Below are 25000 nucleotides of genomic sequence, written 5' to 3'. Positions count from 1 at the left end.
AGGAAAACATTTTTAACAGGAAAAAAAAAACACTGGCACGCTATAAAGTGAACCAAGTTCAGGATTGCAACGTTGTGAGAAGCACAACACAAAGTTTCACTCCAAACGTGAATTACTCATTTGCAAGAGCAGGCGCAGGGTTAGAGAAAGATATTGGATTAGCGTTTTTGTCCACTTGAGAAGTAGGGCTAAGGGGACAATAGGCCGAGTTCGATATGGCTACGAGGCCTTGCGGTCATATTTTACGGCTCAGTTCCGTTTTCTTTGTCTCACAAGTCTAAAGGGGAATTTCTAAACAAACCAAAATTCAAATTTAACCATAAAGCTTCGCAGCCGTATGTGAATATTGATATCTCAATCGTGGCCTATTTGTGATTCGTTATCGTACAATAGAGACCAATTTTGATACATTAAAATTCAGTCATCATCACGAGGCTCTGGGAAATAAAGGTAAGGATTTGGGTCGTGTCCTACCTCATTGAACGGGCTTCAGGATTGGTCAAAAAAACAATAAAACGAACAAAGATAACAATGGACTTAGCACAGAAAACAATAGGAAGTACGACACTACACAACAAATGAAATATAGTGTTCAACAAGAGGTACGAACCTACCCAAGGATTTGGCCTCGATATGATGCCTTTTATTTACGACTGAATTTAATGTAACGAAATTGGGCTATTCTGGAGATGTCTAAACAACATTTGATCACATGACCTCTCGGTTGCTACTAAATAAGTGTGAATATATTCTAAAGCGATCGGACCATATTCCACATGTGGCTGAGAGAGCATTTGGATTTGACTAGCCAGCATGTTTCCCTCGGAATTCGGTAGAATTAAGTGCAAAGTAAAGCTTACATGGCTTCTGAGAAATTCTTCGGTATCCTGCAAGCGAGCGAGTGACTTGAGTTTGCTGTGAAATCTGTCAAAGAGGCACCTGTAACAAAATACAGAAAAAAAATATTCTTAGCTCTGTAATTTACGATTCAGTGACTTCGGGTGTACTCGGAAAAATCCAAGTGTTTCTAAGAAGAGTCGAAGCTATGACCAAAAAGAAAACAAGTTTGGATGGCCTTCCACTGAGCTAACCTTAGTTGATTGGCTTAAAAATCTCGCGCCTTTTTTACGTTTTCCCGCGCTAAGCGCAGGCTGTTTGTATGATTGGTCCCTTTGACCGATGGCGTTTGTTGTTATCGGCCAATGAAAATCTGTTTTTGATTTTACGACTCTCAATGAGAAAACACTACATATTCTATATTGATTCGAGTTTCGATGATTCTAAGTCACAAGGCAATCAATTGCTTACTGTGGAAATGTGAAGAAATCGTATCCCACAGCACGTAGTTACCAAACACGATATTGATTTTGTTTCGTTTTAGCGTAAGAAATTCACCGCAAAAGCATAAGTATATGTCAAAAAATATGGGGTTTTAAAACCAGTAATTATCATTTTACATCAGGTACAAGTATTTATTCTTTAACAAGTATTTATTCTTTATGTTGTGTAAATGGAAATTCGACAACACCGTTACTAGTAAAACCGTTCTTTTCAAAGACTCCAAATTTGAAGTATTATCACTTTGAAAATAATTTCAGTCACATAAAACGTATAATAATTGATTAAAAAATTGTGCACTCGATCAGATTTAAAAGGGAGACCACGGAGAACTTTCAAATGACCGAAACCACTCATCCACAATGTTTACACCGAAGAGACCGCGTATAATTAACAAAAACGACCACATATTTACTCACTAACAAAACGGCGGTAACGAAATTTTAAGATACCCATGGCACAGCTACAATTCGATTCGTCGAGTAAAGTTACCCTCAATGACAGGGTTTGCATTGCGACCTCACCGATTCGATTTATTCAGCTATGCATAAAAAATTCTTCATGGCAATCATTTAACGATAAATTTGCGAAATCACTGAATCACCGGCGGGAATGTGTACCCAGATTTAGCAATACCTCGGCTACGGTCTTGATTTGGGACAGTTGCAGTTATTTTCGTTTTTAAGATGGATGAATTTGTTACCTACAAATAAGGCCTCAACTTAAAGAATTTACCGTTAAAATATGCCAGAATAAAACATTACCTTACTGGATTCAAACCTTTCTTTCCCAACTATGAACAAAATTACAAATTGTAGCCAAAAGAACTATAAATTAAACCCCTTGGCCAGAACTGGTGTGGATAACAGTGTCGAGCATTCTAACCGCTACCCAACGTAATTTCATAAGTCGCTTGGCAGTGTAACACTTTGCACTTTTTTCACATCGCGTGTCAAGTTGCACCAAATCATAGCAAAGTCAATAAATTTAACACATATCAACTCTTGCTGAAAGCTGTTGCCAAATGGGTTTGACACAAACTATGGTAAGGTATGTTATACTAGATGACTCCTTAAACAACTTGTTCGGCAGTAACGTAAAAAGACGTATAGCACAGCAAGATGTCATGCCACCATTCAGCCTGTATGTTCGATCACAAATTGAGAAAACTTGCCAAGAGAACCGTTCATTTTCCCGAAAATCTTTTCACTACCCTGACTCAAAAAAGAGAGCAAGTTACAGAACTTTGATAAAGTTAGGTTTCGCTTTAAAGACTTAGCGACTACGTCGTCAAAACTCGAGGTTCCGGTGGACAAGCATAAAAAAAACAAGGACTTTATAATAAATTTTAACTTACCGGTGAAGTTCTCGGTCGAGAAGTCGAAAGTTATCGATGGTTCGCGTCAAAACCCACGATTTTCCACAACAAATGACATTCACCTGGGATAGGATTGAAAAATCAGGTGTTTAAACTCCGTTTTGCCCAAAAAAACTGCACATCAACAAGACAATTTACTACTCAAAGCGGCAGGAACATTAAAGGTGCATTGGCGGCTAAAGGACGTTTGATATTGCATCTTGAATCACTCGAGCAAAAGAGACATTTTCTTTCACAAAAAAACAAAACAATTAATCGCGATTTTACGAAAGCAAGACATTCGTTCGATTGTTTGTGGGTTATTGTCTCAGTAGGCAATAAGTGCGAATATTAAGCCTAATACAAGTGTACTTAAGACCCTAATGTGACACGCGATTATTGAATATCCAATGATGCGTTTTGTCAACTGCGCTATATATCAATCAGGGAGTTTAATCTCAAATTGATATTAACCGTTCAACTCATCGAAACTCCTTCAACATTTTACGCAAACTCAGCTTATTCTTACTATAATGTCAAATGATTTTACGAGTTTATTTTGTGAAATGACAAATGCAACTAATTCGTTTTGTTGCCGGATGAGACAGTTTTCGTCGCGTGATTTTCTCGATTGAAAGGTTAAATGTGACGTCATGAAATCAGAGACCCGAAACAATCGAGTAGCCACAACCCGTAGGCTCGTTTCGAAGCCGTTCTGTGAGTGGTTTATGTACTAATCAGATAAGGAAATAAAATTGCGGGGGAGGGGGTGGGGGAGGGGGGCAGAACTCGCACAGCTTCAATACTCTGCCTCCACCTTGCAAAATGCACAACGGTCTCTCCTTTCCGTGAAAAGGCAAACGGCGTACTACTAGTCGAAAGAACATGAAAATTCTACTTTCTCTCTCTGTGTGTTTTAAAAAGTTGCTCGAGATCTGTAGACAACAGACAAGAAATGTCGAAATTGAGAGAAGTGATCCCCGCACTTAGCTGGACAACTTAAGGAATTGTCTCTTCTTCAAACAGCTTGGGTTCGAATCCCGTTGAACCACCTGAATTTTTCAGGTTTCGATAAAAAGCGACAATGGATTCTTTTGTTTTTGGAAAAAAAAATCAGCTTAACGTTTGTCGGATGCCGTATTAAACCTCGATACAAATATGATCTGTCTTATATGTTGGTTAGACAAAAACTCTTAATGCAAAACATTCTTTTGAATCGAAAGTTTCCGAATAAAGCAAGGTAACCGGTTTTTTTCGAGTTCACTTTCGTCCCTTTCAAAGCAAATCCAAATGCTAACTGTATGAGCATATTTATACGAGTCAAACTTAAGTTTCGTAAGGAAGGTTTTGCGCTTGGACTTCCTTTGACAAAAAAAAGCGCACTCGGAAACGGTCGCACCGTTTCTGCCAGAATTCATCCTTTGTTCCAATCCTTCTACTCGTCAAGCCAAGGTTACAAAAGACACCAGGGGCCCGTTTCTCGAAAGTCCCGAAACTTTACGGGCCATTTTCGGGCGTAACAATTCCCTTCGTATCTTATGAATGGAGAGGATTTAAGTCGTCAAACTTGACGAACACGTTTCTTTTAGTTAGCTTGAAAACATGTTAAAAGATCGGCTTTTCAAAACAAGCGGTTGGCAGTTTCACAAATGGCTTTTCGGGTCCGAAACGTTTTCGGGACTTTCGAGAAATGGGCCCCAGCAGGAACTTTAAGATCTACGACGCGGTTGTCAACGACAACGCCACAAGCCAACAATATCATTGCATGGTTAAAAGGGGAAAAAATAATCGTGCTGCACGTGTGGCACGCGTTTTAGCACATTTTTGCGGTGTTGTTGTTGTACACAACACCAAATTTGAGGTTTTGACGACAACGCGAGCTTACAAATGTGAATCTTTCATGAAACCGCTAGTACCGTTTTATTTTTAGGATACTTCGCTAATATCAACGACGTAAACTGACGACATGGAATAATCGCGAAAGACTTGAAAAAGATATTGCAGAGTTATATTTTGAGGTGACGTTTTCGTTGCCGTCGTAGATCGTAAACTTCCCTACTTTCACCTTAACAAAGACGCCCGTTTCCAACACGAGAAGTTCCTCGCAGCTGTGCGTCCTCCTATGCTTAGCACCCGCTAAAACAATTTCTTCTCTCTGATTCCTGGTTGAGTGACTAAATTGTCCGAGCATGCTACTACTGGCCAGCTTAATCACTTACAGCTTTGGTTTTTCACGACACTGGTGTTCATTGGTTCATTCAGTTGCCTTTGAATGCTCTGGTTGGTCAGATTCTAAAACCATTTTGGTTTAACTTTTGATACGCTCAACCTGTGACAATAGGGAGCTTAATGGGCCATTTCCGAGTTCATGTCTGCCTCCTCTTAAAAGCGAGTTTTAGTGCGAAGTTTTCGTGATGGTAATTGTTTCTGCTTTCCACATGAATGAAAACTAATTTTCATAAGAAAAAATTCGCACTTAGACTCGCTTTGAAGAGGAGGCAAACATGAATCGACGCGACGTTTTTAAGCTATGGACGAAAACCGGAAGGGAACATTTCGCATATCCGGACAGCAGTCCCTCCAAGTCTTTTAAACCTTCTCTAATAGAGGAAAAGATACTTAGCAACATAAAGGTGATGGTTAACAATGAATACATCTAACTTCCGGTTGCCGTTCGTTACTCATTAAGCTCCCTATTAGCCACTTTGAGGTTGGTTGAGAGACAGAGTCGAGAGTCTTATTGAATTGCATTGTGGGACTGTTTTGGCGACGAGCCATTGTTCATGCAGTCGTTAACTCTGCAAAGCAAAAAGATTTTCGTATACTCTTGTACAATAACACTTAACATTGGGTTAAATCTTTATAACTTAAGTTATTAGTAAAAACGGCGAATGTACCACGATCTCGCTGTCCTTTTGACCAAATCTTTTTGTTTTCCGGACAATTTTGCATCTTGGCAAACGAGCCATCGTTTTGAAATTGCCATTATACAATATTCTGGTGGTTTAGGAAGCTCACTTCCTGGCTCCAGTTGTTCAAACGATGGAGAGCGCTATCCGTCGGATAAATCATTATCCACTGGATAACTCAATTGGTTTTGCTAGTGTTTATCCGCTGGATAGCGCTATCCATCGTTTGAACAACTGGGGCCTGGTATATCGCTTTCTTGCAACTTGAATTCTTGTTCCACGCAGGCAATGATAAAAATGCGTCCCCTAAGGCAGTCCCACAATGCAACTCAACAAGGTTCTTGACCCTGTTTCCCGCGCAACCTCAAAATGGCCAATTAGTGTCCTTACTCACCAGTATGACGCCTTCCTCATCAGTTCCATTATTGTATCGTTTTTCCCCGCCATTACCTTCGTAGAGACAAAACTGTGGAAAAAAATGGAATCTTTTCAAATGACAATTACGAAATAAACGACTCTTCCCACAAACGTTTTCACTCTGTGGGTTGAAGCAAGGAAGGCGGCAATTTGAAATTTGCGTTTTTGTAATCACTGCTATCTCGCTGCAGTTGTGCAATGTAAATAAAACTTCACTTAACCGGGATGAAAAAATCAAAGAGAAAGGACAATTCACTGTGATGGGCTGGAATTCAACACAAAATCTTAACATGATTATTTCACGTTGTTGTTAGGCAAGATTATAGCGACCATAAGTGTGGAGTACCAGTTTACGGTTCCAAACACGCGCATTGGGTTCGAAGGTCTAGTTTTTCAAGTGCATATGCAATCTCGACCCCAGAGCTCAGACCTCTTTTGCTCATGACTGAGGGGAGAGAAGAGCTCTGGGGCCCCCTTGAAACAAAGTGTCTTCGCATTGGTTTTCGTGAAGAACAATAAAAAGCATCTCTGATTAGTGCATTCATGTTAGCACGAGGAGTGCTCAAGCAGGTGCCGTGAGGTTCAAATTGGCAGTTTTTGGCTATAAGAACGCTACGGCGCGTGTTCTCCTACACAGAGTTTCCAAGTTTTCTCGGGTTATGCGCAGACATAAGATCCGAGGCTGTGGTGACGAGAAACATACACTCTTATTCAGATCAGGGCTTTCAGCAAACAAAGCGGCTGTGGACATGACTTTGCCCGGCTGCTTTCAACATCTCAACTGGCTGGAATTTTTTTAAATACAAAGATTGATAAAAAATACGGTTTTGTACTTTTTTTAACCTGTCTTGTGTTCATTTGTCAAAATGTCACAATTTCATACGCTGCGTTCAACCCAGAACGAATTGCCCCATAACGCATTTCGAAAAGAATTGCGCTCTATAAAAGAGCAGATGAAATGTTTCAATGTTGCGTGTTTTGCTATGGCGGCCAAGAAAAGATCTCGGTCGATCGCTGATTATTTTTCCAGCTGAGAAAAGGTCAAGATGTGAGTGCATTTTTCTGTGTCAAGTTAATGAATTAATCTTCTTGTGGATATTGGTATCAAATCATGAAATTGTCTAGAGATTGTGTGATTTTTCTGTGGATGAAGAACACTACTTTGGGCTTCAGAATGCAGGAAAACACATTTCTGTAACCTAAGAATTTCAAACTTTTCTGGGGGAGCATTCCCCCCAGACAACCCCTAGTAAGGAAGGCCCTTCCCACTACTTTACCCGGGTGTTAATTATATAATAATAATATTATTGCTTATAGCGCGCAAATTAACATTCGAATATGATCAAATGCGCGTTACACCTAAGATACCTGAAAACTATAAACAAAATGCTATAAGAAAAACTATGTACATCATATAAAAGCTAAAATACATCATAAAAACTAATTACACCGTATTAAAAATAAGATAATGAGCAATTAAATTAGGTAAAATTAACAAAAAGCCGTGCGAAACAAAAAAGTCTTACCCCATACTGATGCCCCCTGCTTCAAACCTCAATGAAACCCCTGTATTCTTATCGAGTTTTTTAAATGCGCATGTTTAGAGCACTTAACACTTACTCCTATTCTAAACCTAAAACAAACTTAATATTTAATCACAAGACAAATGGCAATCACTAGTAAAATGAAATAAAGTAAATATGCCGTTCTTACTCGTATTCTAATCGACTTTTTAAGTGTACATGGTCAGATCGAAAAACAAGTACTCGCACGCTTAAAGAGTTTTTTAAGTGCGTGTGCTGAGAACGTAATCATATTTCAATCGAATTCTTTAAGTGCACCCTTGTTTAGAACGAAAAACACATTCTCGTATTCTGATGGAGTTTTTTAAAGGGCACAGTCCGAACGAAAACCATGTTCTCGTATTCCGATCGCGTGGTCATGCTCAGGAAATAAAAACTGCATGTACTCGTATTCCAATCGACCTTTTTAGCGTGCATGCTCAGAGTATGGTGAACAAGTCGATGAGGCTTCAGCTAATTTAACAAAAGCACATTTACAAATGTGAAAAGGGGCTAAGCTAGTTTAATATACCTTGACTTCTTTGCCGAGATCAACAAAGTCGTAGTGAAAATGAGGCATGTCCTCGACTCTTGGAAAACGAGAATTTCCAGTAGAACGTCTAAAGCGAAAATAATAACAATATTACATTCGTTGTCGTTATGATGCGGGCCTTCCTACTTCACTTATAGGAATAATTCTCCTCAAAAAATTATCACAAACACCTTTAAACAAGAAAAGGAATGAAAATCGAGAAATCAACCTTTTCTCGATGCTGATGCAGGAAAGAAACACTCGCAAAAAAACCGTGTGCTACTTTGCAGGAAGCGAAGCTATGACCTTCCGATAACTAGTTCGAAAGTTCTACTAATCAGCTACAGGAGACTCCTGAGGGCCAGTATACTACGCAAAGAACTGCAAAACGTTTTATTAAGTATGTTATTCTAGACAAGAACATCGAACTTACCGCATGTTTCTAGTGAACTGCTATAGTTTCTCTTAAGAGCTATTGCTTTATTGGGCCTTTTAACAAGAATATTATTTGCTAGTTCTGAAGTTCAAATTCCAATGTTAAGGCTTTCACTTTTCACTGCTGTCAATCAATTTAGCATCAAATGGGTTAACAGGTCACATCAATTGTTTTGATCGGTTACCGCTTCAACCACTTTACCGGTTTCTGTTTTCAATGGTTCAACAATAACAATAATACTTATTATTGTCAGTCCCAACACGTTTATCAGGCACGAAAAGTGAAATTGCTTCTTGAAAGTTAAACTTCTAGACTTCCCATATCCTTAAAAGGTGAGGCACAGTAATTTTTTGATAAATATCAGTTTTGTGACTTTCCACCCCACCAAAAGTTCCTAAAGTTCCTAATCATTTGTAGATGAAATTACAAAGGCAGCACTTTCCCCTCGGTTGTTTTAAGGTCCTGAGCGTTGATCCAGCTGGGGTTTGAACCTGCAATGTCCCGCATGACAGCCCGATGCTCAACCAACTGAGCCACTGGTGCCAATTATTGGTTCTGTCACCAGCTGGTAATATTTAGTTTGTTTATAAGTGTTTTTTTTTTCTTTCTTTACACCTTTTCTTTCTTTATTATTAATAACATTTTGGTTATTTTATTTTCCTTTTTCCCTTTTTACCCTATTCTAATTACAATCCAAATTAAGTCATTTAATCTTTTAACTACTCAGCTTGTTTGTTCCCTACCATTCTGACTAGTTATTTTTTTGTCCAATTAAATACCCGGTTTACACAACAGAAAATTTTCGGCACGGCTCGTGTGAAATTGGCACGGGTGCCTAAAAAGAGCTCGGCAAACTTTGTTTACACTACACCATTTTTACCGTGCCAAAATTTTTGGGCCCGGGTAAGTTCTCTTGTAGACATGCGCAGTTTAATTATAATCAAGAACGTCCACGTGATTTTGGCGGAGAATGAGCAGCCATCTTGAAATATACGCAAAAAAACCCCTACCCTATACGAATTAAGGCTCAAATTTGGCCCTTTAAAATGTTTACACTACTTGTTCTATCCGCGCCTATTTTTTGAGCACCCGTACCATTTTTACCCGTGCTCGGACTACCTCGCCGAAGGTCCCAGCATGGGTAAAAATTTTGGCTTAGCACGGATGAAATTTGGTAGTGACAGGTTGTTTACACTGCAAATTTTATCCGAGCCGAACTTTTTTTTTTGGGACCCGTGCCAATTTCACCCGAGCCGTGCCAAAAAATTTCTGTAGTGTAAACCGGGCTTAAGTTCCTTACTTTAATGCAGTCTCATCTTTATTTGAGGAAAAAATAATCTAACCATACAAAGATCATACATTCTTTAGCCTGTGACTTCACATTTGCATAACAAAAAAGTAGATTTTTCTAGATCTCTAAAAATGCAAATTTGATGCCAAAATTCACTTACCTGTAAGTGTAAAGAAAGTTAAATAGACCACTGAGAGGGAATAACATTATTGCAAGTTGACAAATACCTCTTGACGTTCTTGAAGCTTCCATATCCATTCACATCCCCGTAAAAATGATCAAGCTGAAAATGTATAGGAATAAAAGTACTGTATATCAATTCGGACTGATGAAAATAAGTATCCAGCTTGTGTGCAGGCCAAGAGTGGCATATGAAAGCATGTGAAAGCTACACAAGCTAGATCACCTGGTCTTACCCAGAGGAATGATGATGAAAATGATGATGATGATGACAATAAAATAAAGAAAGAAGACAAAATTGATTTTACCTGCATAGCTGGTAGGAAATTTCATTGTGGGATTACTTCAAATTGATGGTTTCTCCATTACCCCCACCCCTCCTCATGACACTACAAAAACATGTTGCACTCTTGTTTATGTCAAACTAAGGGTCAAAGATCATAGTTTTGTTTTGATTGCAAATTAAAGACAAATTTCATCGCCAAGGGTCAATTACTATAAGTGGAATGTCCACTTAAGAGAGAGCATAAACTAAAGAAAAATCCAATTTTAATTTTCAAAAGTGTCCACATCCATTTCCGAGAGAGTGTCTGCTTGCAGGAATGTGTAAATACAGATAGGTAAAATGAGAAAAAAAGTGTCTGTTAGTAGAGCTGTCTGCTTAAGAGAGTGTCTGTTAGTGGTCAGATGCCTGTATGTCCAAAACTACACGCAATTCTCCAGGAAGTTTCACAGGGTTATCAAAAATAGCCATCTGACATCTACTGTAGTTATCTTGGCCAGCTACTATTAATACTGCTCTAGTTGGGGGAGCAGATAATAATTAAATTTTCCTTACTGTTCACTTCTTTTTTTTTTTAAACACAATCATCCACTGCCCAACTTTCTGACAACCCTGCTTCTTAAAGCAAACAGGTTCACTTGTTTCTATTAAAAATGATGCTCCTGGTCACATTAAGAAAAATTTTAAGAATGCAATACTATCTTCTTGGTGCAAGAAGAACATCGTTAATACACTTGCCTCTGAGCCAAGAAATCAAGGAAAAGCAAAATTAATATGGATTGACATTCTGCTAATGTAATATTGTTTTCTGATTTCAAAATACTGAACTGAACCAACAATGGACAGAAGAAAAAGATAGGCCTCTTTCAACCAAAAACATGGAAAAAGGAGAATTATATACATATATATAGAAAGTTAAAAGAGAAGCGAGGACGAACAACTTCTGATGTTTAAAAAAGGAGTTAAAAAATTCAATAAACGCTTCGGTCAAAGACCTTCTTCAGTTACTACAACTTTGAATAAAAACGAACCTCAACCCATTCACCCCTAAACTGGCCTAAGCTGGTCATACTTAGTATTTTACTCTGTCTAACGCCAGACAAAATTATTTTACTGGTCAATGGGAAATCCCCAGGAGTCAATGGGTTAAATAAGATTAAAGTGCTAGTGATTATGTAATTAAAAGTGACAACTATCAAATAAGGTACAAGATTACAAAAAAAGAACTAAAAGTGGTTCTACTGTAACAGTTGTTAAAAGACGACAAAAAATCAAACTCAACAAGGCAAAAAATACTGAATAAGCTGACAAAACGATGCTACGAAAACAATTGACAGGGCTAAGAAACAACAAAATCCCTGGAGGGGCCCTTAAACGATGTTAATCATACTAAGTTCCCCAGGCAGGGCATTTGAGTCCACCCAACACCTAAAAGGCTGACAAAATCCAAGAAAAGGGCCTTTGAACGATTAATCATGCAGGAATATAAACTAAGGGGGAGGGAATTAATAATAACAAAATAATTCTGTTTTTTGAATGAAATTCCTTCCTTTTAATCAAGCCGTGGGGTGCCAAAGAGAACAGCTGCACACTCCAATAAGCCTCTTTTGTAATTAAAAGCCAAAGGACCTCTTCAGAGTTGTTAGGGGCCTGCACCTGATCATGCATTGAAATGAAAAAATCACCTACAGTGCGTGGGATTTTGTTGAAATGCACTGCTACCTCACAAGTTGTTTTGTTTGTAAGCATAGCAGACTTGTGATTACGAAACGTAATTCTAAAATCAGCGGTGGTAGATCCCACAAGTTGCAAGCAACATTTCTTGCAAGACGCCACATAAATAATGTTTCTAGAATCACAAGAAAGTCTGGAATGAATGGTGTATTTTTTGCCCGTCTGAAAACTAGGAAATGATTTTAATTAGATTGTGTGTAGCTGTGAGGTTTGGACTGGGAATCTGGCCGTTTTAGGCCGGTTTGGACGTCAAAGGAATATTATTAACGGGGACACAGTTTTTCAGTGAGTGATTAATGCTCTCGCTGATATCCACACACTTAATATTGATAGTGGACTGTCTTGTCCGTGATGCATGCGCAACCAAGAGAAAGTTAGAGAGTTTTTTTTTGGAGGAAAAAAATAAGTAACTAGTGCAGGAATTGCTATTTAAAAAATGAACATAGTTCTTAGACTAGCAGTGACATTTTCAAACAAGTAATAATATTAAAAAATATTGGCAACCATGAAAAATGTACATGTAAGAAGTATTCTTAAATGGAATCCTGATTTAATGAAGTGTTTAAGACTGGATATTTTAAGCCCCTCATCAAGGTTTTGATTTAAAAAGTTCTTTTCCATGAAAAACACTGAATTGTATTACATGAACCCCTGCTGGAAACTGGACGGTAAAAATGAGCAACTAGATGTGATATGTCAAATATTGGCAATAGCCAATATCTCATCCAAAAAGGGGAAATGGACTGATTCTTTATCGTTAAACCGAACTCTACTTGCTTCTGCCTTTTTTCGCTGTCTTTCCAATGAAATACAATGTAGTTTAGGTGATAAGCTATATTTGCCCCACTGGGAATCGAAGTAGATGGCAATTGAGACTCAGAAAAACAAAGACAAAATAGCAAGCATTTCTTTATCCGGGAAGCTTTTCATGATTTAATCACAGAGGTATTAAAATGATAATGATAACAATGATAATAAAAGTAATAAGTTATAAATTAATAATAATAATGTTATTATTATTATTATGATTATTGCTATTATTATTATTATTAAACAAAATTAATGGAGTTAATAGCCAGTGGTGGAGTCTGCTATTCTTCGTAAGTTCGGAGGAAGCTACCAATCCTACTACGGCTGTCATTTGCACCACAACAGAAGTTCCCACAAATTTTTGTAAAACTTGTGCTTTCAATTTGGATTTTTGTCAGATGCAATGAAGGGCTGTTTTTAACACCTCACATAAATCAATATTGAAAAATTTATTTGTGGAGGTTCATTAAATCAAGGTTTCAATTAAAAAACAATATTATTGATATTGATTTAATCCACATGTACGTAGATAGACAATTTAAGGGCCTACAAATAAAAAGAGAGAGAGTTGTCTACTAATTCTAAATAAGATTCCTTTAAATTTAAAAAAGGAGAATTTTGAGTAAATTCTTGGCTGTTAAAATCATTTTGATAGAGTTTCATTTCTTTAAGCACCAAGAATTATAAGCTGCAACAAAGCCCAGTAAAGCATCAAAATTTACCCTTTTCTCAACTGGAGAACTCTTTTCGAAGCTGACACTCTTCCGTGTTGTTCCACTGCTGCCTACAGGGAGCCTGCTTGGTCTTGAATTCCTATGAAAACAAAAAAACAAATGCAATGAAACTAATTTCTCTTAGGTATTCATCCATCAGCATCATTCATTATTAATGTTATTGTTTGACATGGTGATCTCACACAGCACAATATTTTAATTTCGAGAAAGAACCTTACAAAAGCACATAATGTTGCTTTTCCAAAGTAAAAAAAAATCAACCTGAGTTACTAGATCCATTTAATGACACAACGTGCTTTTGAGATAATCTTTCAGACAACGACATCTAGAGCCACCTATCGTTAATCCAATTTGAAAGTGATAATTTGCCTAAAGTACAGACACAAGAGTATGTATTGCATTGTGCAGAGGCAATTCCTTAATTTTAAAGAAACGCTAGCTAAAAACCAGACTGATATATTTAACAATTTTATGCCTCTGTAAGCGCTAAGTTTCACTTTAATGGAAACTTATTTGTTATCGACATAATTGACGCTGCCGACAAAACTTCGTCGCAGAATATTGCCTGTTTGGACTTCAATGTTGACGAAATTCGTCGTGTAAGTGACATTCACGAGTGTTCATAAGCTTACAGACACTCAACGAAGAAAAAACAAGATACAAGACGTAAGTTTTTTTTTTACTTCCCCTGGAAAAAAACACGCAAAAAAAACCAGCTTCCCAGAAACGGCGGATAAAAATTAAGCGACATTGTTAGTAATACACAACTGTCTAGAACTTTGAGATCGCTTGATCTTTTAAAATTAAATAAAATATCACCGCCGTCTTTCAGATTTCTATCACGAATTTAAGAGCTTGTGTAATTAACAAATCTTACGTTTGGTGAGAGCTGTTCACCCAAAAGGATTTATCAACGGAGCTTACCTACTAGCGGCATCACACTGAGATTGAGAAAAGCCAGAATCTTTGTCAAAAGCTGACGAAGCGCTATTTGTACCTGTAGATCGAGAACGGCATCATTACAGGGCACATAAAATAAATTTCAAGAGATTAGAATACGCGAATAAAAGGAACATTTACGTTTAAAACAATTCAAAAACATGGGGATTTAGGCCTTACACGACAAACAAGCGTTGTAAGTCCAATACAGATTTTAATAGCCATATAGACTACAGAAAATATCTGTCGCAAATATTTCTTAGCAACATCAAAAACGGTTCTTAATTTAAGTAAATTACCTGTTGGTGATTTCTCCGAGGTGTACCAGGTCGTCATTTTGCGCAGCTCGCGATATTAAGACCTGCGGAGTCGTTGGTTTTTAGACAACTTTGTTTGAAACGACTCTCTCGTCCGCCATTGTTGCAACAAATAATGACGTCACAGCGTGAAACAGGGTTACCGGAAAAGCAAGTTATTCTGAGTCCCGCGGTTCGCACTCGAAGTGAAGTCGTGAGTTTTCAGTGATACCAAAAAATAACTGTAATGCGATCGTGTATCACCTAATTCGTCATTTTTTCCCCTCAAGTGGTTATATGCTAATCTGGATAAATAAATCTTCAAAGTTGCATACCCTTCTTTCTTCTGGACAGAAACCTCTCCACCTACCGGAAGTGTAATAGTATTCTTCCCAGGGTCCGCGGTCGCGGTTTGCATACCGAGACGGCATAAGAGTATTTTGCAAGTTCCTCTTGTTGTCATGAAGACTTTGATTCTGGTAGTTCACGTTGCACTCTTTTTTCACGCTGCATATCAAACAGATGAACACTGGGATGAGCTTCGAAGGGAAGAAGAACGCTTACCACATTACCTGAAGGACGATGGCATCCGCAGGGTGGCGAAGCTCGATAAGATCCATTTCAACAAGACATTGAAAGCCAGTCGCATGCTAGTAGTATTGTTTTACTTAGCTAACAGGGGCGATCAGGAGGCAGATAACTCGTGGAAAACAGACGAAAAAATGTTAGAGGTAGGTTAAAAGTTCCGCTCTGTACAAGTCGATGGAAGCACGCAAAGGTAACATTATACATAGCTTGAAGTTAAGAAGCTGGCAGACCGCAAATCTTCGAGATCCCAGTGTTGTTTACTTATCTTCCAGTTGAAACTACTCTCTTCGCTGTTGTATCGTATCGTAAAATTTGATACATTTGTGCATTGAATTTGAGAAAAGTGGGATGAAATTTCAAATGTCTCGTGAGGTTTTTCATTAGTTTAATCCCATATCATCAATTTCCGCCAAAGGTTTGGCGTCGAAGATTTGTTTGATTTTTTTCAAAGATAATTTCACGCGTGAATGCTTCAAATTGAAACTTCCTGTGATGATTTTTTTCGACTCAAAGATTCGAGTAGCAAAATTTTTAACTACGTTTAAAGGGAAAAAAAAAAATTTCAAGTACATAACAAAGACGTCATTATTCTTTTGTACAATTATCACTTTAGTGAATGAGCTACTTTAAATCTTGGAATTCTGGCAGCTTAAAGGCTTTTAATAATTAATGACGCTATCTTATTGATAGTGTTTAATGTTTTTCCAAATGAATGGTCTACTCCGAAGTAATGAACGGTGAAATTTTATTTACAAGTACTCGCGTTTATGAAGCTAAGAAAAATTTTTGAAAGGGATGTTCCACATAATGTTGAACTCTGAATAAATCTGTCGCTTTACAAGTTTGTTCGGGCCTTAAATCGATTTAAAATCAGTTAAGTCAAAGATTTTAAATTTTGTTCAGTAGTACAGCTGAACAAAGTTTATTTAAAATTCCAGCTGAACAAAGTTTTATTGGGAAATCAGTAACCGTTTTTTGTCGTTTTCCATGATATTCGGAGATTTCAACCTTCATTTAGAGGTAAAGCTTTTAACTATTTCAATCTGAAAATGGATGAGGAGTAATCAATCGCACATCAATCTGCCGCGGCGCATAAATCTTCATTTTAACAAAATGAGTAACCTAATCAAAAGTTTCGAACGATATTAAGAAAAAATCGTGACCTTGTCACAGTTAATGGAGGACTATTTGAAATGAAACTCTCTAGAAGCATTTTTCTCCTCGCTAGACTTTCAAGTACTCAGTTCTCTGCCTAATTTCAGATGGGGCATGCGCATTAATTAGTCATTTCAACAAGCCATATAAAAAACGACATTGACCCACATTGCGAATATAAGGCCACAATGAACCAAGGTTTTTATAACATGATAAGAACATACCATGATTGAAAATCAGTTACTAATGTCTTAATTTTGCATCTTTTAATTTTTGATACCCTAAACTGAACTCGAAAACGCCTTGAAAAAACGAGTTTAGAAAATGGAAGTTTTTAGAAAAAAGAATGTACCAGAGATTTTATTTTGAACTAATAAAGTGACCAAATTGCGATTAAGCACATTCTAGAGCAGGTTTTGGCTTAACGGTACACTCTGTAAATATGGAACAAATTAATTTTGTAAGAGTTACGGCCAATTTGATGCTAGTTTAATCAAATGCGTCTTCAAATAGCGACATAACATCCATCTTCAACATAGACTTGGACAATGATAAATTTAATGCATTAAATGCATTAAATAATCATTTTGTGAGATAAACTAATATAGAACAAGATCCGTATGCATGCAGAAACTGTCTGAAGTGTTGTTGTCATGGTGATGGATCGAACGATTACGAAGGCGTTGGTCATAATAAGCCGAGCATTTGATCAAATAATGTGCGATTCAGGAGCGTATAATCAAAGGCGGACAATTTCGATATCATGCCCATGACTCTACGTTTATAAGAAAGTAGAATTCGGTGCCACACTAACGGGCTGAGTCGATGAAAATATATGGAAGTTTCTCGCTCTTGACGAGTGCTCCAAGGATATCTTTGCCTTGGCAATAGAAATTTGACACAAAACTTTGGTTATATTAACGGAGTTGATAATGACCACCGTACAGGGATTCTAAAAGCTGACGTTTCGAGCGTTAGCCCTTTGTCATAGCGAATCGAGGAATTACGGGTTGTGTGTAGTTTTTGTAGTAGAGTAGGAGCTACGCTATTGGTGGTAACATGGCAATGTGAAAAACAGGAATACATTAGTTGAATGAAAAGCGTTCGTTAATACCGTGGGGATTAAGGGTGCCGATTTGGAAGATGAATTTTTGTTCCAGATTCTTGCGGCTTTCCGTCGTACCTAGATATAGGGAAAGGCCGCAGATAGCCATGTGTTGTTTAGAGTGGTTAGGGAGATTACAATGACGAGCGACTGGCTTAGATGCATCCTTGTCATTCTTCTCAACATCTCGAAGGTGTTCGCGGAATCGTCGCCTAGTCGTCTACCTGTCTCGCCAATGTATAATTTATTACATAACATACAGGTTATGCAATAAATGTCATTTGCGAAGGTACATGTGAAACGATCGGTGATCTTAACAAATCGCTTAGGTCCCGATATTTTGCTAGTGTTAAGAGTGAAAGGACAAGTTTTGTATCGTGAGCGCGCGCATTTGAAAGTGCCGGGTTGCTCGTTGGTTTTGAGTGCGCTTCTAACTAAAAAGTTGCCTACGTTTTTGTCGCGTAATAAATAGAAATTTGAAGTTGATTTTGTTTTTCAAGCAAATCTTCCTGGAATCAAGTTTGGGCTTTAGGCGTATTTCATCTACTCAAAACAAATTTTGCGGGCAGGGTCGGCTCATTGGTAAAGGCACTCGCGTACACAAAATTAAAGTCGAGTCATATTTGGTGAAGTTCACGGGTTCTCAGAACTCGGCTTGAAAAAATGATCTTCTTAAAAAGTCACAAACGGAACTGAAGTTGTCATCACAAAAAGCGGCGAACCTAGTAAAGGCCCATTTAAACGTTTTCAACATTTGCCTAATATGAGTTCAGAAAAATGTTGTTGGGCAAATGCGCATGCGTGTTTTCGAGAAAACTGTGAAACTTACCAGGGGAAAAGCTATAGAATAGACCGTATTCATAAATGGCGGCCAATAAATTATTCCTTTGTCTTTGTGCTAATAAAAGCAACTAACCTTGTTTGCATGGACAGAATACAAAAGAAATATTGCTTTGGAGCGATGCTATCTGGTCTCATTAGCATATAAACAAAAGAATAATTAATTAGTCGCCATTTATGAAAACGGTCTATGGCGATGCTATACTCTGTTTGGGCAGAAAAAGAGCAATGAATTTTATGGCGCCAATGAAAAGCCAGAAGTACTCCAAACTAGTCGTCTCGTCTTTCTTTACATTACTTTCTTCCTAGCCTCTTTTATGTCGATTTTGTCCTCGCCCCACTTATATCGTCCCCAATCGTGGTGTCATGGTGCCAGAAGTACTCCAAACTAGTCTTATAAGAGGGTGTCCTAAGGGGCTCTTCTCAGCGTTCTTCACATTTCCTCGTCGCTTGTATTTTCCATCTGGACTTTGTCCTCGTCCCCACTATCTTCCCCTTTAGTTGTCCAGGGATTAATTAGAGAAAAAAAGCACCATTCCGAAATTGTCCCAGTTACACGCCTTTCATGTTTCTCCCTGCAGATTGTAGCTCGGGTTCTTCAGCCAGAGGGCGTGAATATCGGCAGTGTCAACGTTGAAGGTAGCATGGAGTTGGCTCAAACCTTGGGTGAGTTTCGGCAGCAGAAACAGTTCACTCTCGAAACTAACCCTCCCCTTGTTTGAAATTTAAGCTCTCTTAAAAAAATTCGACGCAAAAAGCTCTTATGGAGCTGTTACTGACCACTGAAACTAACTTGCCATTTGTTTTTTATCCTTTACAGGCGTCAAATACTCTGGTGCGATTATGATTTTCCATAGAGGAAAGAAAATCGAATATTTTGGACACAGGTGCTGATAATATTCTTTAGTCTTTTAAAAACTTAAGAATTTTTGTTTCGCGCTTTCACTTTATCCATACTGAAGCCGTTAAATTGGGTCATCGCTTTTCTAGCGCTTTATTTAGTAGAGCGTGTTTCAATCGAGTGTCGTAAAACCAAAATTAAAGTAATTACTTTGGCCAATCAAAAAGGACGGAGACAATCCGGCAAACCAATCAAAACTCTAAGTAATTACACGTAACCGACACAAAGCGCGGGAAAATGAGCACGCCCGAGCCACGATTAGATTTGGTTTCACTTCTGATTGGTTGAAAAAGTGGCGCGAGAACTTTGACCACTCACTGAGTGAAGTAATCATAAACCAAAGCAATGTGCTAATTACTTTCGACACTCAATTGAAAACCGCTCTATCCCAGGAAACATGTGCCTGTAATCTCCGCCCCAGGGTCCTTTCCCTTCAGCTGTCGTTTCTTTGATCGAAGTCGCCTTGACGAAGTCTTAAATAGTTATACGTAGAATGATTTTTTTAACTAATTTTCCTGCATTTTGTCTGTTTTCGCATCCAAAAGGTCCGCAGACATTCTTGTGGGATATCTGCACAAGGTTAGTGGGGAGCGGCTCAAAAGCGACTTTGTATTCTTATTGGTTTTCAAGAATCATTTTTCTGATTGGAGGACGTTTTAGTGAAGGGAAACTGTATGGATTTACTCGGCCCAGCAATTTTAAGTTTCTGTGGCCCTCGCCTGCGTGCGTTTGCTCGGCACAAAGCGTGCCTCACTGCGTACGGGACTCGTGTTCTACCTGGAGCATTCCCCTGTTTTGTCTTGCTTATAGTGCGCATTAGAGCTCTGGAGAAATTACGCATACGCCTGTCAAATGCTTGAATGAATAGGGCAAGAAACCAAAATAATAATTACGATGATAGTTGTGGTATACGAGCTTTTTGGGTCCAATGAAACATTGACAATAAGATAACGATTCTAAGGACTCCAACTGCATGACCGGAGGCTGACCAGTTGCCTGTTTACAAACGCAGCCGAGGAGTCGAATTCAGGATTACCCGGAACAACTCGACCTCGTGGACTTGAACTCGGGAACTCTGAATCGCAGGTCCGGCAGCCTAATCACTCGGCCACGCTGCCTTCTATCGCAATTGAGTTAACACTGAATAACGGTACCTCTAGATTCTTTAGTAAGTGTCTTACCCACGAAATTACACTCCGAGATTCAGCTCGCGGATGTCACTCGTCAGTTCCAGACCCGAGTTTGGTCCCACCGGGTCTTTTCCGGATAACAAAACATCAAGAGGGAGTGGTGGAAAGAAATCAGTTTCGACCCAATTTTCACTTCATCCCGTCCCCTGTGGCGACAGATAGAGACCCTAATTTGTCTTATCACATGTCCCAAAATATTGGACACGGTAATTAAAAGATGGATGAGACTTATCCAAATTAAAGTGCGTCTTTTGACTTCACTGAAACTGAATTACCCATTCCCAACGTTTATTTTTTTGTCCCGGCCACAAGTGACTAGACCATACCAGGGTCTCTCGCCGTCGGAAAGAAAAGAGACCCTGGGAACGAGAAACGAGAAATCCAGGTTTTGTGCCCTTGGAAAGGTAGTAGCGACAAGCGAGAAAACTGATGGGTATTCCATGTTGTTCCAACCTTTTTCAGATGTTTGAGCCTCCAGTGACTCCTATAGAAAGCAAAAAACAGAAACTTTCATTTGATGATGTCGATGGCAGTAAAGTCATAGGATTCTTAGAAAAGGATTCATCAGGTAAAATGCGAAAATCTCCCGACGATAGAAGAAAGGTTTTTGTGACAACTTATAAATTGTACTGCTGTGGAACGCACTAATTTTCACAACAAAACCTTCGCACTTAGACTAGCTTTGAAGAGGAGGCGGACGTGAACTCGGAAATGGCCTATTAGATACACGCCAAATTTTGGTAGCCAACACTGTGCGAGCATTTGCTAAGTATTTCTAAAGATAACGTTAATATCTGGGGAAAAGTTATTCTTACGTAAGTTAGGGCAAATGCAGCTATTTCTCTTTCCTTGAGGACCGAAGTTTAACGGACTTTATGACGCTAACTGTCTGTAGTCCAAGACACGTGTGATCGTTAAGTTGGGGAAAGGACAGGGGGACACTTTGTGACCGTGACTTATTGAAATCGGCGTTCATTTCTTTACTAGTGGTACTGGACATATCTCATCAATACGATCGATACACAGCATTCAAAATCATTCCAGAGTTTGGAACCGAAGCGAGGTCATGTACTGAATTCAAAGTCACTTTAGGTATTAAGTGATTTCCTGCAAAGAAAATTTCACGGATTCCTAAATGACAAGAGGAAACAAGTGAAAAAATGTAGAGAGTGATAAAGTATAAGGTGAATTTGAAAGCTTGGCTTGTTGAGAAATTCCCTGCTAGCAGGTCTCTTTTCTTTGCGTTCGCTGGGCTGAGAAGTAAGGGAAGAGAGACCTCTGCGGTGGGTTGAAACTCCCTGTGTTGAGCATGCGCCGCGGTTACTTTGCGACCGAATCCCCACATGATACTTCACATGTTGTGCGGACTCACTTAACAACAGCAGAATTACTGTCAAGAAATGCGCGAGACAGAGCGGGCTCAACTAACAGTCAACAAACATATCATGAGGCATGCGTTTTGAACAGCGCCTTCCACAATCTCGTTCCCAGAGTGCGCTTTTCCTTTGGTCAGCACCAAGAACACTGACTCTGACCACTTCCAAGTCAGGAAGTCCGCAAATCCCGGACTTCCAGCTCGTCTACGCACGCTCAGAAATTTGAAACAACAGTGGTTGTCAACGGTTGCAAAAATGGACCTTCACTACGACTGCGCATAAATTGAAAGTGGCCAGAGTCCGTTTTCTTTTGCTGACCGAAAGAAAAGCGGACCCTGGGGACGAGATTGTGCCTTCCAAGGTCATGGACGGCGGTTGGATCAAAGTGAGTTTCGACCCACGGCAGAGGTCACTTTACCCATCCGCTGCTAGCAGGGAAGTTGAGAAATTCCATTTATACCTGAAGTTACGTCACGATTTTTTGGATCAAGTCTTTCGGTCAACGGCGTGGCTCTTGCGAGGAATTAAAAGAGCGGTACAAGGGCGAAACAAAGTAGATTGCCAGGAAAAAAATTTTGTAGGGCCGGTCAACCTTTATGTGGAAGCATAACCATATAAGAAACATCCAGGGTACAAATTCCTTTTTTCAACAGAGCCTTTTGAAAATTGGTCACGTCTTTAAAGAAATAAAGCTAAATCTGTCGTTATGTCTTAGTATTTTGGAGATGAATCATTCCTTTCTTTTCTCAAACGGTCATTTCAGAATTAAAAGCATTTGAAGATGCAGCTACACAACACCAACCACTGTTGCCATTCTTTGTCGTTTGGGATAAGAAGGTGTGTACAGGAACTTCGAATTCGGAAAGCTGCGCTAATGTTTTGGTGTTCTTGCACACACTGTTGGAAGAGTAGGGGACGTAAATGGGTGTCACTCATTTGGAACTTTGAGATTGGAGTAGTTCGAGTTCGTTTTTCAGGTCTGGGCATGCGTATTGTGTTTGAAAGTATTTTTTTTTCAAGTGCGCATGCTCAAAACTGATAACTTGAGTTAAGTATTTTTGTTCATGAGGCACCTGAGAGTTCTTACTAGATAACACCCCAATCACACTGTGAGTCAGCTTGTTGCAAAAGTGTTAAAAGCATTCATACAGCTCCCAGTCCCAATAGGCCATAAGCACACGGCGGCCATGTTTAGTCCCGAGGGATTGAAAACTTTTCTTTTTTTGAACCGACCCTCGTTCCCAAAAATTTCAACTCGAGGCTCAGGGTACGAAATCAACTGTGAACTGTCTAATAAGAGGGTCCATTAGTCGGCGGTCCATTAACAGTTTTAAACATGTTCAAACTAAAGTAGCTCGCTACTGAGCTAGTTTCTAAATTTTGTGTAACCAAGGAAGAGGGCGAAAGCTCTTGGCGACGAGGTCACACGAGACGTGAATGAACTTCGCTCTACTACCAAAGCCTAGCCGGGAGGAGAATCTTAGCGAGTGTAGGTAATGGAATGCTGCGCGCGCACGTTTTAAGCATGAGAATTGTTTCTTTTTTTAGCTTGCCAAGGCAATGAGACTCAAGAAGCCAAACAGCATTCAACTGTTGAAGCCATACGAAAAACCTGTTAACTTTCCACCTGGTCAGGTAACAAGCTGTGAAAACAAATTCTGTAGAGTGTCGGTTGAAGATTTGATTTATTGGGGGAGTGCATTGCAAACAAGGATGAATCTAGAAGATGCTTTGAGGTCACACTGAGTGCACTTTCGAATAGCCTGCGAAGTAGACAGTTCGGTGTGTTGGCGTGGATTTTATCTTTGGGTGTTTGATGGAATTCCGAAAAGAGGGCTTTTGAAAGTTCAGCAAAATAGCAGTCCCTTTTCATTCTCACAAATCGATTAGTAAAACACCGGATTACCGTTTAAGAAGAATAGCTTCCAAAGAACAGAGAGCATCTATCACAATGAAATCGACCATTTATTTTTCTCATGTTCCCTCGGGAAAATTCAGCCGATAAAGGAAGAGAAAGAAAGACCACACTGAGCATGCTTCGTTTGATAATATTCATCCCGTCTTGTTTGCCTCCTGTGGTGGCACCAACTTGTTGTTACAATCGTTGGCTTCTTTACATAAAAAAGAAGAATGTTTAAAACAGACATTTTCCCCATTTCCAGCTTTTGTTGATCTCAGAAGAAAAGTGACCCAGGAAGGTGGACTATAGTGGTGCAGAAATTGCGTCTCAGTAATAAAATGACCTTCATGAGCCTTCATTGTATGCCCGTTCCAGTCCAGCCGTGTTGGTCTCATGTAAACATTTTATTCTAATTCTAGGCCATTACAGAAGAGAATATAAACGGCTTCATCGAGGAGAACAAAAAGTAAGATTTCTTTGGGACGGTTATTTAAAGGAATTCAAACTTTCTTCAAGCAGATAAGAGTCATTTTTTGGCTACTCATGCCTTCTTGGCTCTTACTTTTGCACTTACATACATCGGAAGCAACAATAAGGAAAGGCCTGTTTAAACCAAAGACTGGCGCAAACACAGAAAGAGCCCCAAACAGTCGTCTAATCAGGAACGTTACTAGAGAAAACGACGTGACGACGCAAAGGTTCAGGAAAAGGGAGTGCGCATGCGTCATTGTCTGTGTGAAGCCGCGATTCTCTCGGTCAGCGCCTAGAAGGACGACTTAGAAACTGCAGCACATGGAGCACATGTGCTTTTTTTTTAACTACTCAATTTTTTTTATCGCCCGTAATTTAGCATTTAATTGTAAAATTTCAGATGTTGAAAGTATCTTGTATTATTCTGCATGTACAATACTTCTTATTATGAATTTCTTTTAACAGTTTCTATTAACTGAGCATCGCAGGTCCACAGTGGACTTCGGCTGTTAGGTTTTTTGTGACGAGCGCTAACATACTAAAGATGTACGTATTTCATATCTACAAATTTCAAGCATGCGGAAAGGAGCGTCCACGTAACTTGTATTCGGTTCGTGCCTCTTCTGTGAAAATGGTTTAAATCTAGCATTTCAGAA

The 25000-nt window shown here is 39.0% G+C and overlaps 2 protein-coding genes across 2 annotated transcripts in view; one reads left to right on the top strand and one right to left on the bottom strand.

Moving 5' to 3' along the window:
- LOC138028272 (rho GTPase-activating protein 32-like) overlaps positions 1 to 14960 on the bottom strand; it is a 31029-nt gene extending 16069 nt beyond the window's left edge. The window contains exons 1-8 of the mRNA XM_068875745.1: positions 14822 to 14960; positions 14508 to 14580; positions 13572 to 13662; positions 10070 to 10125; positions 8116 to 8203; positions 5999 to 6070; positions 2696 to 2778; positions 861 to 939 (exon numbers count right to left, since the gene is read on the bottom strand). Of these exons, the coding sequence (XP_068731846.1) occupies positions 861 to 939; positions 2696 to 2778; positions 5999 to 6070; positions 8116 to 8203; positions 10070 to 10125; positions 13572 to 13662; positions 14508 to 14580; positions 14822 to 14858 (579 nt within the window). The 5' untranslated portion in view covers positions 14859 to 14960. The remainder of the gene's footprint in view (positions 1 to 860; positions 940 to 2695; positions 2779 to 5998; positions 6071 to 8115; positions 8204 to 10069; positions 10126 to 13571; positions 13663 to 14507; positions 14581 to 14821) is intronic.
- Positions 14961 to 15217: 257 nt separating this feature from the next.
- The window catches only part of LOC138028273 (calsequestrin-1-like), a 15771-nt gene continuing 5988 nt past the window's right edge, over positions 15218 to 25000 (top strand). Inside the window, exons 1-8 of the mRNA XM_068875746.1 lie at positions 15218 to 15549; positions 19088 to 19172; positions 19327 to 19393; positions 19953 to 19986; positions 21060 to 21165; positions 22737 to 22810; positions 23522 to 23608; positions 24293 to 24339. Of these exons, the coding sequence (XP_068731847.1) occupies positions 15280 to 15549; positions 19088 to 19172; positions 19327 to 19393; positions 19953 to 19986; positions 21060 to 21165; positions 22737 to 22810; positions 23522 to 23608; positions 24293 to 24339 (770 nt within the window). The 5' untranslated portion in view covers positions 15218 to 15279. The remainder of the gene's footprint in view (positions 15550 to 19087; positions 19173 to 19326; positions 19394 to 19952; positions 19987 to 21059; positions 21166 to 22736; positions 22811 to 23521; positions 23609 to 24292; positions 24340 to 25000) is intronic.

The sequence above is a fragment of the Montipora capricornis genome, chromosome 13 (genome assembly GCF_036669925.1).
Source record: "Montipora capricornis isolate CH-2021 chromosome 13, ASM3666992v2, whole genome shotgun sequence".
NCBI classification, from domain to species: domain Eukaryota; kingdom Metazoa; phylum Cnidaria; class Anthozoa; order Scleractinia; family Acroporidae; genus Montipora; species Montipora capricornis.
The sequence above is the reverse complement of the archived record's forward strand: the minus strand, read 5'-3'. Positions and strand labels throughout refer to the sequence as shown.